Source organism: Budorcas taxicolor, unplaced genomic scaffold (assembly GCF_023091745.1).
Source record: "Budorcas taxicolor isolate Tak-1 unplaced genomic scaffold, Takin1.1 scaffold539, whole genome shotgun sequence".
Classification (NCBI taxonomy): Eukaryota; Metazoa; Chordata; class Mammalia; order Artiodactyla; family Bovidae; genus Budorcas; species Budorcas taxicolor.
The window spans coordinates 1,162-17,437 of record NW_026292622.1 but is presented as its reverse complement, the minus strand read 5'-3'; the positions used below and the strand labels follow the sequence as shown (position 1 = coordinate 17,437).

Below are 16,276 nucleotides of genomic sequence, written 5' to 3'. Positions count from 1 at the left end.
ACCAGTAGTGTTGCGAAGACCCAACCGTAGCACCGTAACTTCACCTCTCCTTCAGTTCCTCCTTAGGAAACCAGTTCAGAGAACACAGGCTCTCCCTGTCCCAGGGCAGGGGCTGGATCAACACCTCGTGTTCCTCTCTGACAGGTTATACATATTCTCTGAAGTAATCTATCTATTAACGGCTGCTGGTTTATCAATGCATCCGTGATCTCAAGACAGCCCCATACCCTGGTTAAATACAGACAGGAAGAAGGAATCAATTACCCCCAACCAGTGGCCCCTACATAAAGGAGAGACGACTGGAGTCAAAAACAGCTTACATCAAAGCAATTTATTAACAGAAAGCAGTAATTTGAGGAGTCCTGTTCACAGACGGCGACCACGGCGACCCCCCTTCCTGCGGGTGCTGTCGGAGGGGATGGGGGTGACATCCTCTGTGGGGAGGAAGAGAACGAACACATCATTGTCTGGAGCTGGGTGGGATGGGGGGCAGGCTGCCCGAGGCCCGGGGTCAAGCAGACCAGCAGTGGACCGTACTGCTTCACAGGGAGTCCTCAGTATGTAGCAGACGGGTGTGGAGCAGCCTCCTCAAAACTCCTCCCGTAGTTTGAACTCAACTTCCGTGAAGGGGAAACTGAGGCTCAGACAGAGCAGGCAACTTGAATAGGATGTCAGAGGCAGGTGGCAAATCCAGGTCTCTGATACCTAGCCCACTGACTCTAGTGGAAAAGTCCTCTCAAACTGAAGAACAGCTCCATTTTAATTAGGTAAAAGAAGAGTGAAAATGTTTTGAAGAAAACCTCTAGAGAGATGGACCATCAGGTCGAGGGATCAGTACACACTGCCACAGAAAAAGCAGGGAAGGGCTAACATTTTCTTCCTAAGAGCTATAAATGGTCAGATCACAGACACAAGGATATAAACACTATGCAAGTATAGAGAACTGCTGTGATTCTCAACCATGGGAGCCACTGCCCCCTCCACATATTTTTGTCACAATGACTGGCCAGCTCTACCAATACACAGTAGTCAGCCCCCCCAAATATTGAACACAACTCCCTTGAAAACACTAGAAAGGACAATTCATCTCCCGTTAGTTCCACCAGCCACCATCAGGCACAGAAGTACAGAAATGACACGGTGCTGTTCCAACGCAGGACATTCAGGTCAAGGTGGCCTGAGTGCTCAGGTAGAGTTTATATCACTGGGTACCTCTTGCACACCCCATTAACAAATCTAACTGCCAAGAGTTAGCAGACCAGGGCCTATATCCACTGCATAGACCGCATGCTTTCTGGAGTCACACTTTACTCACCAATCCGCCCAATCTTCATCCCTGAGCGGGCGAGGGCTCTGAGCGCTGACTGGGCCCCTGGTCCAGGAGTCTTGGTCCTAGAAAACGAATACCGAAATTAACAAAAGCCTTTGGCCAAGTCATTATTTGCTGCATGCCTCCCCCGCACCATGGGCCACAGCTTGTGCTCCCTTTTGTCACATGCTGTGATTCTAAGTCTTTTTGGTGATCTGTCCTTTCCCACCCTCCCAAGATCAATGGATCACTTAACAACTTCCTATTTGGTCTCTTCCCAACATAGCGGCCATCTTTAACAGACAAACCAACCTCAACCTCAAACCATTACTATTAAAAAGTTTTCATGCCCAGAGATCTGCCAAGCTCATTTCCATTCCAAGACTGTTGTCCCTGGCTGTAATACTCTCCTCTGTCCTTCCTTCACTGGACCAATCCCTAATATCACAACATTAGGTCTTCATTTAAACTTTATTATCAACCCAGCCCTGACACATTTCTGCTTCCCAACATTTACTGCAAAAAGGAACCATACGCTTCCCTTCTCTATTTTTTTAAAAGCCTGTCTCTGCCAGCCTGAGAGCCACAGAGGATGGAAACAATACCTGTTTTCCCCCATCACTCTTTTCTAGTACTTAGAACATAGCACTTCACATGCTGTGTATGCTCAATTAACACAGTAAGTTGGGGCAGGGTTGCGTGCAGAAACCAAATACAGGCACACCTCACGTAATTGTGCTTCACAAATCACGCCTTTTAAAAAAAAGTCCCTGTTACATTTTCTTTAAAGCAATCAAGTATTTTTAAATTAAGGTATGCTGCATTTTTAAAAAAAGACAGGATGCTACTGCACACACAATAGGCTACAGTATAGTGTAAACGTAACTTTTATACACACTGAGAAAAAAGCGCTGCTCATTTTTACTGAGATATTGGTTTTACTGCAGTGGTGTCTGGAACCAAACCCACAGTATCTCTGAGGTATGCCCATATTAATCACATAGGTACCTATGATGCCTTGCCCAAGCTCAGGGACCTCCTTCTCCCCCGAGCCTTACCTATTCCCTCCTGTGGCCCGGAGTTTGATGTGGAGGGCAGTGATCCCCAGCTCCTTGCATCTCTGGGCTACATCCTGGGCAGCCAACATGGCAGCGTATGGAGAGGACTCGTCTCGGTCAGCCTTCACCTTCATCCCACCAGTGACACGGCAGATGGTTTCCCTGGGAACAAAAGCACAGGATCCTCTCTTTCTTACCCATCAAGAATTCAGAGTGCATATCACACCCTAAAGATAGAGAGCAGTACTGCCCAGGAAGGGCAGAGGATGAAGGTCAATCTGAACATCATCCTGATCCCACAAGACTGCCCTAGGCTCAGCAGTGAAGGTGTTCACAGATCCCAGATTAACACTGCATCAACATTTTACTCTTAGCTTTAATCTTATTACTCGAGTAATAGGAGTAATTCCTCCTCATTTGACATAAGAAGTCCCCAGAGTGTAAAGGCACAAAGCGTACCTCCTTTTCTCTTAGAACTCCAGCATCTAGATTACAGTTATCTGTGCACTAACCAACCAAGCACTTATCCTTATCTGAACATCTTTAATGGAAATATTTCCAGAGATCCCCTTAAAGTGCTACTCAGTTCCCCGGTCATTTCTAATCCCAGCCCTTGCTAACTGGGTCCTGTGCCTCCCCACGGGGGTAACTCACTTGCCAGAAAGATCGGTGACATGCACAAAAGTGTCGTTGAAGGATGCAAAGATGTGGCACACACCAAATACATTCTCTCCTTCAGCCACCTGAGGGCCGAGGCTGATGACCTGTTCTTCCTTCTTTTCCTTCCCCTTGCGAGGTGCCATCTCTTAAGGAGAAAAAAAACAAATTCCAACGTTAAGGACAAAACCCCAAATGTTTACAACTCTGGGAGTACTTCCTCCCCGAGAAAGGTGAGCAGGACACTGAAGAGCTCTGGCTCTCCCGTTCCAGGCCGGCGGGAGCAGAACTCAGGGTTCCCAGGGGACTCCCAACCCACCCTGCCAAGACCAGAGTGCCCCTCATCTCTGGCTTCAGGGGCAGCAGGCGCGTGATAGGTGTTCAGCAAACAACGATGTGCAATCCCTACCCTCAATTTCTGGCTCTGAGAGACCTGCACAGAAATTGCAATGTGCCCGACTTAGCAGTCACTCGGACTTAGGAAGCATCTAAGGCAAGGCCGTTTCCTCTGCATTCCCTTCTTGAATCCTCACTACATCCCCACGGGATTCACGAGACGATTATTCCTACGTTCCAGATTCGACAACTCCAGAGATCAGAGGCCCGGGATGAGACTGCCCAGGAAAAAACCGGTTAAGGTGCAAACTCCATTAGACCAACTTATTACCCAATCCTTCCCAACCACGGTGTGCTGCCGGTTAAGGTAGTGGTGGTCGTGGCGCCGGGCCTACGCCTTCAAGGCTAGATCCGAACTCACCCACACTTAACAGCTTTTTCCTAAACCAAGGCGGCCGCCTCCCGAGACAGGGCGCGAAACAGAGTCTGGGTCAGCCCGCCGTGCTCCTCTCGCCCGGCACGAGGTTTGTTTCCCGCAGAAAGACCTCAGCCCCAAGCCCTAGGCCCCGATGAGCCCCCGTGCTGCAGGATGCCAGCCGATTTTCCTTGTCCAGGTTTCCTACCTGCGCGTCTTCCCCAGACTCCGCCACCGGAAAGAGAGGGTGGAAGAGGGCGGGGCGACGGGTCACGCTCTTGTCCCGGAAGTGCACGTCTGAGGTCACGGGGCGAGGACAGCTCCCGGAAGACGCCGATTTTAGCGTTTCCAAGGAGATTAAAACGCCTGGAGAACACGGCTTACTGAAGGGAGCGCCTAAGGAGATAAGGGCCTGGGTATCTTGACGAGCGGTCTGCTTCTAAGACTGAAAGAAGCAGCCACACCCCGTGGGTGTGGAAGGCCTGCGTTCTAAGATGGCGGTGACCGCGGCTAGACGAACTTCCACCACCCTGAGCCCGGAGCCTGCTTAGCCTGAGGGCGGCAGCTCCCCTCGCGGTGCGGAGGTAAATGACAACAGTATTTGTCTGTCGTCTCTGACTCTGCAATCCCTTCGACTGTAGCCCTCCAGGTTTCTCTGTCCATTCACTCCTCCAGGCACGGATACTGGAGTGAGTTGCCTGCCATTCTCTTCTCCAGGCGATCTTCCTGATCCAGGGTTCGAACCCCTGTCTCCTGCATTGCAGGCAGATTCTTTACAGTCTGAGCCACCAGGGAAGGCCTTTTAACTACTGAGTACTTGGCAAAATAAGAATAAATTATTCAATATTTGTTATTTTATACCAGCCTATATTCATATGCATTGCTTCATTTGATCGTCACCACGTTAACAGATAGATACTATTAAATAGATACTGTTTGACTTTTCTTTTAAAGAAAGAGATTTTTTAAAACATTTTATTGGAGTATAGATTTTGGGGTTTGGGGGGATATAGTTTATTTACAGTGTTGTGTTAGTTTCAGGTGTCCAGCAAAGTCATTCAGTTATATATATATTCATTCTTTTCCAAATTCTTTTCCTCATATCGGTTATCAGAATACTTAGTAGAGTTCCCTTTTCTATTCAGTAGGTCATTGTTTGTTTTTTACTTATATATAGTAGGGCCTGCAAGCTCTGTCAGTTCAGTGGTGTCCAACTCTTTTTCAGCCCCACTGCTCGTAGCTCACCAGGCTTCTCTGTCCATGTGATTTTCCCCTCAAGATTACTTGAGTGGGTTGCTATGCCGTCCTCCTATGTATTATTGTGTGTACCTTAATCGCAAACCTCACTTATCTACCCCCCACCCCCAACCACGTTTTCCCTTTGGTGACCATAAGTTTGTTTTTTAAAAATAATCTTACTTATTTATTACTTAATTTTTGGCCACACTGGGTCTTCCTTGTTGTATGAGGGCTATCTCTAGTTTCTGAAAGTGGGGGCCACAGTTCCCTGCAGAGTGTGGGCTTCTCATGGCAGCGGTTGCTCTTCTTGAGGCGCACAGGCCCTAGAACTGGGGCTCAGTAGCTGTGGTGCACTGGCTTAGTTGCCTCTAGGAATGTGGAATCTTCCCGGATCAGGGATGGAACCTGCATCCCCTGCTTTAGCAAGCAGGTGGATTCCTATCCACCAGGAAGTCCCTATAAGTTTGTTTTTGATATCTGTAAGTCTGTTTCTGTTTTGTAAATAAGTTCATTTGTATCATTTCTTTAAAAAAATTAGGAACTTTCCCCAGTGGTTCAGTGGTTAAGAATCTGCCTTTCAATGCAGGGGGTTCAAGTTCCATCCCTTGTGGGGGAACTAAGATTCCACATGCTGCAGGGAAATAAAGTCCGAATGCCACAACTCCAGAGCTTCCCACAACTGGAGAGCCCATGTGGCCCATGACCCAAGGAAGAGCCTGCATACTGCTACTAAGACCTGACACAGCCAAATAAATAAATGTTTTTAAATAAAAGGAGTCTTAGCACCTTAAAAAAATTAGATTCCACATATGAATAATATCATATGATATTTGTCTTTGATTTACTTCGGTTCAGTTCAGTCACTCAGTCATGTCCAACTCTTTGCGACCCCATGAACCGCAACACGCCAGGCCTCCCTGTCCATCACCATCTCCTGGAGTCCACCCAAACCCATGTCTATTGAGTTGGTGATGCCATCCAACCATCTCATCCTCTGTCATCCTCTTCTCCTCCTGCCCTCAATCTTTCCCAGCATCAGGGTTTTTTCCAATGAGTCAGCTCTTTGCATCAGGTGGCCAAAGTTTTGAAATTTCAGCTTCAGCATCAGTCCTTCCAATGAACACCCAGGACTGATCTCCTTTAGGATGGACTGGTTGGATCTCCTTGCAGTCTAAGGGACTCTCAAGAGTCTTCTCCAACACCACAGTTCAAAAGCATCAATTCTTTGGTGCTCAGCCTTCTTTATGATCCAACTCTCATATCCATACATGACCACTAGAAAAACCATAGCCTTGACTAGATGGACCTTTGTTGGCAAAGTAATGTCTCTGCCTTTGAATATGCTGTCTAAGTTGGTCATAACTTTCCTTCCAAGGAGTAAGCGTCTTTTAATTTCATGGCTGTAGACACCATCTGCAGTGATTTTGGAACCCAGAAAATTAAAGTCAGCTACTGTTTCCACTGTTTCCCCATCTATTTCCCATGAAGTGATGGGACCAGATGCCATGATCTTAGTTTTCTGAATGTTGAGCTTTAAGCCAACTTTTTTTTTTTAATTATTTTTTATTTTTTTTTATTTTAAAATCTTTAATTCTTACATGCGTTCCCAAACATGAACCCCCCTCCCACCTCCCTCCCCATAACATCTCTCTGGGTCATCCCCATGCACCAGCCCCAAGCATGCTATATCCTGCGTCAGACATAGACTGGCAATTTGATTCTTGCTTTAAGCCAACTTTTTCACTCTCCTCTTTCACTTTCATCAAGAGGCCCTTTAGTTCTTCTTCACTTTGTTCCATAAGGGTAATGTCATCTGCATATCTGAAATTATTGATATTTCTCCCAGAAATCTTGATTCCAGCTTGTGCTTCCTCCAGCCCAGCTTTTCTCGTGATATACTTTGCATATAAGTTAAATAAGCAGGGTGACAATATACAGCCTTGACGTACTCCTTTTCCTATTTGGAACCAGTCTGTTGTTCCATGTCCAGTTCTAACTGTTGCCTCCTGACCTGCATACAGGTTTCTCAAGAGACAGATGAGGTGGTCTGGTATTCCCATCTCTTTCAGAATTTTCCACAGTTTATTGTGATCCACACAGTCAGAGGCTTTGACATAGTCAATAAAGCAGAAATAGATGTTTTTCTGGAACTCTCTTGCTTTTTCCATGATCCAGCGGATGTTGGCAATTTGATCTCTGGTTCCTCTGCCTTTTCTAAAACCAGCTTGAACGTCTGGAAGTTCACGGTTCACTTAGTATGATGATTTTCAGGTCATCCACGCAATCCATGCAGATGGCATTATTTCATTATTTTTCATGGTTGGGTAATACTCCATTGTATGTATTTACCACTTTTTCTTAAGATTATCATTTTAAAATAATTTTTACGTGTGTATTTGTGGCTGTGCTGGGTCTTTGTGGCGGTGCAGGCTTTTCTCTAGTTGTGTTGATCGGGGGCTACTCTCTAGCTTCGGTGCTCGGGTTTCTCACTGTGGTGGCTTCTCTTGCTGTGGCGCGCAGGCTCTAGGGCGCATGAGCCTCAGTAGATGTGGCTCCTGGGCTCTGGAGCACAGGCGAAATAGTTGAGGCACATGGGCTTAGTTGCTTCACGGCACATGGGCTCTTCCCGAATCAGGGATCCTATCAGTGTCTCCTGCATTGGCAGGCTGAGCCTCCAGGGAAGCCCTACCACTTCTTTATTCATTCCCCCGTCAATGGATGTTTAAGAGGCTTCCGCATCTTGGCTGTTGTAAACAGTGCTGCAGTGAACATTGAGCTGCATGCATCCTTTTGAATTCTAGCTTTCTCCAGATACATGCGTAGGAGTGGAACTGCTGGGTCATATGATAGCTCTGGTTTTAGTTTTTTCATGAACCTCCATACTGTTCTCCATAGTGGCTATACCAATTTACATTACCACCAACAGTGTAGGATGGTTCCCTTTTCTCCACACCCTCTCCAGCATTTATTGTTTGCAGACTTTTTGATGATGGCCATTCTGACCAGTGTGAAGTGATACGTCATTATCACTGATTTGCATTTCTCTGATAATCGATATTTGCATTTCTCTGATAATTAGTGATGTTGAGCATCTTTTTATGTGCTTTTTGGCCTTCTATGTGGCTTCTTTGGGGAAATGTCTATTTAGATCTTCTGCCCATTTTTTGATTGGGTTGTTTGTTTTTTGACACAATTCCTTGTTGATTACTTCATTTGCAAGTGTTTTCTCCCATTGTGTCAGCTGTCTTCATTTTGTGAATGGTTTCTTTTGCTATGCAGAAGACTGAATTTAAGGAGTTGCCATTTTTTAATTTTTGTTTTTATTTTCATTATTCTAGGAGACAGATCCAAAAAGTATTGCTGTGATTTATGTCAGTGTTCTGCCTGTGTTTTCCTCTAAGAGCTTATAGTGTCCAGCCTTACATTTAAAGAAAGCAATTTTAACTGAAATTACACAGTTGTGGGCAATTTGGAATTCTGACTTCAAAGTCTGTGTTTAATAACTACTTCCATATATCCCTCTAATAACAGGATTGAAGGACCTTGAAGGATTGGAATGTATAGACATGAAGAAGGGACAAAAAGTAGGTCATGTGTTGTGCCGTGTGTGTGTATGTGTGTGTGTGTGTGTATGCAGAGGTGTGTGTATATTAATATATCAATACATACATATACATATAAAGCCTACATAGTGAAATATATATATATAATTTTTTAACAAAATGAGCAATTATGTAACATAGCATGTAGCTCTTTGTGTACTGTAATTGATGCCATTGAACAACTTGGGCTTGATTTCAGGAAGAGCTTTTTTAAAATTCATCTATTTGTTTTTGGCTGCACTAGGTTTCCGTCGCTGCACGTGGGCTTTCTCTAGTTGCAGTGAGCGGGGGCTGCTCTGTAGTTTTGGTGTGCGGGCTTCTCATTGCGGTGGCTTCTCTTCCTGAGGAGCGCAGGCCCTAGGGTGCTCGGCCTTCAGGAGTGGCGGTATACCAGCTGAGTTGCTCCGCTGCATGTGGGGTCTTCCTGCACCAGGGATCAAACCCGTATCCCCCGTATTGGCAGTTGTACTCTCAGCCACTGGAGGAAAACCCAGGGAAGAACGTCTTTTTAAAAATGTAATGCCCTCTTTCCCCTTTATGAAAAGTAATTAATTAAAGAAAACCCATAGAATAGAAATATTCAGAGTGGAGAACAAGAAGAAAAAAGAAACGAGTCTTACCCACCACTATTAATACCTTGGTGTGTGTTCTTTCCAAACACCATCTCTGCACACAGGTTGGCCAAAACATTAGTTCAGGTTTTTCAGTAAGATGTGGAAAAACCTGAACAAATGTTTTGGCCAATCCAAAGCATACAGAAGAGGCACATTTTTTTATTTTTTAATTGGGGTATAATTGATTAACACAATGTTGTGTTAGCTTCAGGTGTACAGCAAACTGAATCTGTTATACAAATATAGATATCCACTCTTTTTTAGATTCTTTTCCCATATAGCCCGTTGCAGAGTATTGAGTAGACTCCACTGTGCCAGACAGTAGGTCCTTATTAGTTATCTATTTTATATATAGTAGTGTGTATGAAGGCACTTCTTTTTTAAAAGAAAATAACTTTACAACATTTTCCCCCGATGGTATTAAAAAAGCATGCTCATTATAAACAATCCTCACACTACAGAAAATAAATAGCAAAAAGTAAAAATCATCTCTAAATTCTTTCTTCTCGAGATACCACTATTATCAGATTGGAGCATCATTCCAGAAATAATTTTGTTTACTTGTATGTATACCTATAATATTCAGTCTTATGTAAATGAAATTGTGTTCTGTATGCCACGTGGTGACTTTTTTTTCTCACTCAACATTGTGGACATCCTCCCAAAACAACTAATAGATATCTACAACATTTTTCCACAGGTATTTAATATTTCATTTATTATTTTGAATATTAAGTGCATTCACACAAATTTAAAAATTAAACATACCAGAGCTCTTCCCCTCGCATTGCCCTCTCCACTCTGTCCTAGGGCCCGGGGTGCTAAGTTGTCCTGAAAACCTCAGACTATGTCCCTGCCCTCTGGTTCTGGTTAGAACTCAGAAGAGACTGGAAGGGAGGGCAGACTTATGTCCCTGGTCTCTGTCAGCAAGCTGTCTGGGTCCCGTGACTTGGGCTTCTGTGGGATGCCCCTTCTCTGTCTTCAGGTCTAGAGATACTCCCTCCATTCTCGGGAGGTGACATTATCTGCTGTTAACGTCCCAGGGGCCTGTGGTTTCCCTGCATTCACGCTGCTACAACTTTATACCTAATTTGAATATTAAACTCTTCTCCCGTTGCTTAAAAAAAAAACCCTACTCCTCTCCTGTCCTCAGAAACCCAGTTCTCTTCTTTGCAAGCAACCAGGAATCGCTGTAGGTCTTCTCTGTAGCTCAGTTGGTAAAGAATCGGCCTGCAATGCAGGAGACCCTGGTTTGATTCCTGGGTCAGGAAGATCCCCTGGAGAAGGGATAGGTTTCCCACTCTAGTATTCTTGGGCTTCCCTCGTGGCTCAGCTGGTAAAGAATCCACCTGCAATGAGGGAGACCTCGGGAAGATCTCCTGGAGAAGGGAAAGGCTATCCACTCCAGTATTCTGGCCTGGAGAATCCCATGGACTGTATAGTTAATGAGGTCGCAAAGAGTCGGATACGACTGAGCGACTTTCACTTTCAGGAATCCCTGTATCGCATTATTTTTTTTTACTACTATATGGTATTCCTCTCTATAGCTGTCTCACTGTTTATCTAACCAGTTCTGTATTGTAGGACATTTATTTCCAGAATTTTGAAATATAAACAGAAGTGTCACAAACACAGTTGTGATATTCTTTCGTTGGGGTAAATTGCCAGCAGTCAAAGGCAATATGTACTTTAAGTTTTGATATTTGTAGCTAAACTGCCCTCCAGAAAGTTGTTATCAATTTTCACTTCTGTTCAACTGAGACTCTAAGTCTACCTCCTTACTATATTGTATTTCTTCTGTAATTAATAAAGTCAGACACGTCTTTATGGATTGTTTTGCACATTTGCATCTCTTTTGTGATTTGTCTGTTTATATTCTTGGAAAGAAAGAACCATTTTGTTCTGTGGTATTGAGTTCCCCAGTGGAGAAGGTATGTTAGCAGAGACTGGAGCATTATGGAGTAAGTTTCTGCTTTGGATAGAGTTGTCTTAAGGATGTCCCTGGTGGTCCAGTGGCTAAGAATTTGCCTTACAATGCAGGGGACATGGGTTCGATCACTGGTCAGGCAACTAAGATCCCATACGCCGGGGATCAACTAAACTTGTGCAGCACAGCTACTGAGCTTTTGTGCCACAACTAGAAAGCTTGTGCCCTGCGATGCAAGATCCTGCACGCTGCAACTAAGACACAATGCAGCCAAATAGACAAATAAAAGAGTTGTACTGAACACACAGATCTCTAAACCTCAGTGAGGGAAGGCTTGATGGAGGGAGCACAGCTTCATCTTGTGGCTGGAGGCAGCCCACAGTCACCTCGGGACAAATCTTTCCATAGGAAAGTGCCAGAAGTCTTCAAAGTCACTGTTTTCAGATTCCACTGTCATTTTTTCTTTCTTTTTTTTTTGAAGTCACTCAGTCGTGTCCAACTCTTTGCAACCCTGTGGACTGTATAGCCCACAAGGCTCCTCAGTCCATGGGATTCTCCAGGAAAGAATACTGGAGTGGGTTGCCATTTCCTTCTCCAGGGGATCTTCCTGACCCAGGGATCGAACCCAGGTCTCCCTCATTGCAGTCAGACACTTTAACCTCTGAGCCACGAGGGAAGCCCTCCACCGTCATTTTCTAATCAACATGTTTATTATTTCAACAGAGAGTTATTGGTTGTGGGTCCTTGGGCAAAAACTGGAACCTCTCTGGGCTTCAGCTTTGTCATCTGTGGAGTGGGATAATTTTAAAGAAATGTATACTGAGACTTATGTTTTTACAGGGGGCTTAGTGCCAGGCTCTGAGACAAAGCAACAGTGGCTCCAGGGTAAGACTTGAGGGCAGTGCAGGAATTCCCTAAGCGAAGGCAGGAAGAACGGCCTGAGCATGGGCCCCAGTGTATGAAAAGGTCCCGGGCTGGGAAGGCGTTTGGAGGGTTGAAGGAATTAAAACCAGCTGGGCTGTTGTGTGTGAGGGCGGAGGGACGGGAGGTCAGGCTGGAGCAATGGCCGGAGCCACCGTCTGCGGGCTCTCACCTCCCTTCTGCTGTGTCTGTTTTCCCCATCCCAGCCCACCCCACGTGCCATCAATACTGTGAGCACAGGGGCTGTGTCTGCCAGCACCTCCCTTGATGATTCATGCCTTCGATGAATGCTTATTGATCACCTAGTATGCATCTGGTCCTGCTCTAGATAATGATCCATTCTATCTTGGAGTTCACCTTCTGGCAGGAAAGGCAGACACACTATTTAAGGTAATTTTCTGTTGTGTTAGAAGATAACCAGCACTATGAAAAAAGAAGTCCAGCAAGGGAAAGTGTGGCGAGGTGTCTGAGAAAAGGGGGCGGGGACAGGTAGGAAAGGGGATGGGGCATTTGCAGAATTAAATAGAGAGGCACTGACTTCCCAGGTGGTCCAGTAGCTAAATACTCCAGGCTCCCAACGCAGGGGCCCTGGGTTCCATCCCTGGTCAGGGAACTAGATCCCACATGCTGTGACTAAGACCTGGCACAGCTGAATAAGTAAATTAATTTTTAAAATATTTTTTTAAAAATGAGAGAGCAGAGTAGCCTCGTTGAGAGATTTGAGCAGAGGCATGAAGGAGGACAGGGGGCAAGCCTTCCCTTTATCGTCAGTGAACTAAGGGAAGACCATTACTGGCAGAGGGAAGAGCGTTTACAAGGGCCCAGAGGTAGACGCCTCAGTGACATACTGAAGGACGAGCAAGGCCAGCGTGGCTGGGTTTGGAGTGAGTGAGTGAGGGGATGTGGAGATGTAACAATGTAATGATGAGAAAAAAAGTGGTGGAGGGACATCCCAGGTGGTCCAGTAGGTAAGAATCCGCCTGCCGATGCAGGGGACATTGGTCCCCTGGTCCGGGAAGATTTCACATGCCATGGGGTGACAAAACCCATGCGCCACAACTAGTAAGTCCGCACGCCGCAACTACGGAAGCCCTCGTGCCTGGAACCCATGCTCTTGCAACAAGAGAAGTCACTCAGTGAGCAGCCCCCACACCTCAACGAAGAGTAACCCCTCACTCACCACAACTAGAGAAAGCCCTTGCACAGCTACAAAGACCCAGCACAGCCAAAAAAAAAAAAAAAAAAAATTTAGAAAAAGAAAAGAGAATGTGTGCCAAGGGCAGATTGTATAGGCCTTTAGGTCATTGTAAGAATTTTGGCTTTTGCTCTGAGTAAAAGCATTGGAGGGTTTTGGGCAGAGAAGTGACGGAGTGTGACTCAGGTTTAATAGGATCAGCACGGATGCTCTCTGGAGGCTAGTCTCCCAGTGGGGGTGGTGTGAGGGACTACAGTGGGAGCAGGGGTCGCAGTGAAGAGATGAAAGATGATTGGTCAGTGGGACCAAGGTGGCATTAGTTGAGATAGAAGGAAGTACTCAAAATTTGGTTATATTTTGAAAGGAAATCCAACAGGATTCCCTGGTAGATGAAACCCGCATCTACCAGCATTTAAGGCTGGAGGAACTGGAAACTCCAGCATTTAAGGCTGGAGGAACTGGAAGGACAGTCGCCATCGGCTGGGATAGAGAGGCTGCATGCACACAAGCTCCGTGGCTCAGTTGTGTCCGACTCTCTGTGACCCCGTAGAGTGTAGCCCGCCAGACTCCTCCGTCCATGGGATTTTCCAGGCAAGAACACTGGATCCTTCTCCAGCGGATCTTCCTGACCCAGGGATGAAATCCACACCTCTTGCATCTCCTGCATTGGCAGGTGGATTCTTTACCACTGCGCCACCTGGGAAGTCCCGGGGAGGCTGAGGGGGGAGTAAATTCTGGGAGAAAGATTAGGTGTTCAGTCTTAGGCCTGAGTTTGAGATGTTTGTTACATATCTTAAGTGGAGATGTCAAGAAAGTTTTGGGGGTAGATGAGTCTGGAATTGAGGCAAAGCTTTCAGCTGGAGGTGTACATTTGGGAGTCTCCTGCATCCTGATGAGATTTGAAATTTTGAGACTGCTTATGACCACTCAGGAGCAGAGTGTAGATAGAGAAGAGATCCAGGAACTGAGCTTCAAAGTGTGGGGATGAGGGAAAGAGACAGCCAAGGAAGAAGCAGCAGGGAGCAGTGAGATGGGAGGAAAACCCAGCCAGGGGATGCCCAGGAAGCCAGGAGCAGGCGGGGAGGCCAGGAGGAGGGAGCGGGGGCTGTGTCCACGTGAAGAGAGGTCGAGGGAGACGTGGACCGAGAGTGACCACTGGTGTAGCAGCTCGGAGGCCACTGGGGACCTTGGCGAGAGGTCAGGGTGTGTGTGGCAGGGGCACGGGAGGGGAGTGCAAAAGCTTGAATGGAGTCGACTGAAGAAAGAAAGAGACGGAGGTACAGACGGTGCTTAAGCTTTACTGCGAAGGTGTGCCGAAGGGCAGGATGAACAGGCAGGATCAAGAGGTTCTTTTTCTTCTTCCTACTTTAGTAAAACAGGAAAATATCAGTAACAGATACTTGAATGCCAGTGGGAATGGTCTAGTAGAAAGTGGAAAAAGCTGATGGAGCTGTGTCCCTGAGTAGGAAGAGGTGACCGACTCTAGTGCACAGATGGAGGTAGCAGCTTTAGAGAGGAGTGTGGATAGCCGATCTGTGCAGATGGGGAGAAGGGCGGGGCTGGAGGGTGAGCGCGTGGGAGTGGAGCTTGAGAACGTTCTAGTCAGGGAAGTGGGGTGAGAACAGCTGTGAGGCTGGGGGTGGGCGAATATTGAAGTTTGGAGGTGAGAGAAGGTTTGAAACTTCAGCAAGAGCTAGAGGGAAGAGAGGGTGATTCCGGGCTGTGCTAAGGGTCCACTCAACGTTTTCTCAGCCATGTTCAGCTGCATGGATGTAGGCACAGGGTCAGCAGAGTGTTGGATTTCACTGGGGTTGCAGTTTTGCCAAGAGAAGACAACTTGAGAGAGGAACGGGGGATTGGAAGGTGAATGTATCAGAACGTGATTGCCACTGAGCAGGTGCTAAAACTGGGGTGACTGGAGTAGAGAGCACATCGGGGTGAGGGACAGCAGAACGATGGTGGGGATGATAGGTCTGAGGGCCCACCGGGGCGAGGGAGGGCTGAAGGCCAGGCACCAGCTGGTACTTTGCGATGAAGGTCAAGGATGGGGGTGCGGGGGGCATGAGATTGAGATAACGGCTTGGGGCGGAGTTTCAGACCTTGGTAGTGAGTGGTTGACATTGGGGTGGAGGGGACAAGATCCTCAGGGACAGGTCGAGGGACTGGAGGCCGGGGTGATGGGAGCAGTATCCCTGTGAATATCGGAATAACCAGGAACTACAACAGGAACAAACCAGTTGAGAGTGATACCTCGGCCAGGGGCAAGCCCTCAGAGATGGGAGGCTGTGGCCCAGAGGGTGGAAGACGTCTGCGCCAAAGTGGAGGCCTGGGTGCTGCAGTGCGGAGACAGGATTCAAAACGGGCGTCCTTGAGGGAGGAGGGACAGAGAATGCTTGAAAAGGACAATGAAGAGCAGGGAGAACAGCCTGTGGTTTCTCCCTCCCCTCTTCCCTTTTTTCTCCTGTCCCCGGGCTGTGGAAGAAAAGGCCACTGGGAGGCCTGCAGGGGAACACAGCGTCCTCAGAGGAGAGCAGGTTCTGCTGCAGGAGTTCTGTTGACTGGAGGTGGGGCGGAGGAGGGAGGGTGCCGCTGAGGGGCTGCCTAGGGCCCATAGGGACTAGAGTGCTGGGCCAAGGGAGGCCCTGGGTGCCAGGTGGAGGAGAGAGGCAGTGTGAGATCATCGACCCAGCACTGCAGTTGTTCCATGAATAATGGTGCCACCAAGCCCTTCCATCAAAAACGCACTACAGTCAGACCCCGGTGACTTGCATGTATATTCTCATTGAATCCCCTCAATAGCTCTGCGAAGCAGCAATGTTTATTCCCTCATTTTACAGCTAAGGAAATGAGTTAGCAGCCAACAGCCATCAACAGTGGTGCAGGGATTGGAGCCCAGACAGTCTGACTCCAGAGCCCCAATACTTTTAATCTCAGATCCAGGCTTTTTTTTTTTTTAACTTATTTGTTGAGTGGATGAAAGAGGAACTGGGAATTAACCTTGAG

General features: G+C 46.8%; 1 protein-coding gene across 1 annotated transcript; it reads right to left on the bottom strand.

Moving 5' to 3' along the window:
- Positions 1–312: 312 nt before the first annotated feature.
- Positions 313–4,133, bottom strand: LOC128071418 (40S ribosomal protein S14). Its single transcript, XM_052664291.1, has 5 exons — positions 3,984–4,133; positions 3,022–3,172; positions 2,368–2,529; positions 1,316–1,392; positions 313–434 (listed from the first exon to the last, which is right to left on the bottom strand). The coding sequence occupies exons 2-5, from the start codon at positions 3,168–3,170 to the stop codon at positions 367–369; spliced, it is 456 nt and encodes a 151-aa protein (XP_052520251.1). The 5' UTR covers positions 3,171–3,172; positions 3,984–4,133; the 3' UTR covers positions 313–366.
- Between the last annotated feature and the right edge of the window lie 12,143 nt (positions 4,134–16,276).

Coding starts and splice junctions, on each gene's coding strand:
- LOC128071418 (XM_052664291.1), bottom strand. CDS start 3,170: ATGGCACCTCGCAAGGGGAAGGAAAAGAAGGAAGAACAGGTCATCAGC. Junction 2,530..3,021: donor GTCACCGATCTTTCTGGCAA/GTGAGTTACCCC, acceptor TTTTGTTCCCAG/GGAAACCATCTGCCGTGTCA. Junction 1,393..2,367: donor CGGGCCACAGGAGGGAATAG/GTAAGGCTCGGG, acceptor TTCGTTTTCTAG/GACCAAGACTCCTGGACCAG.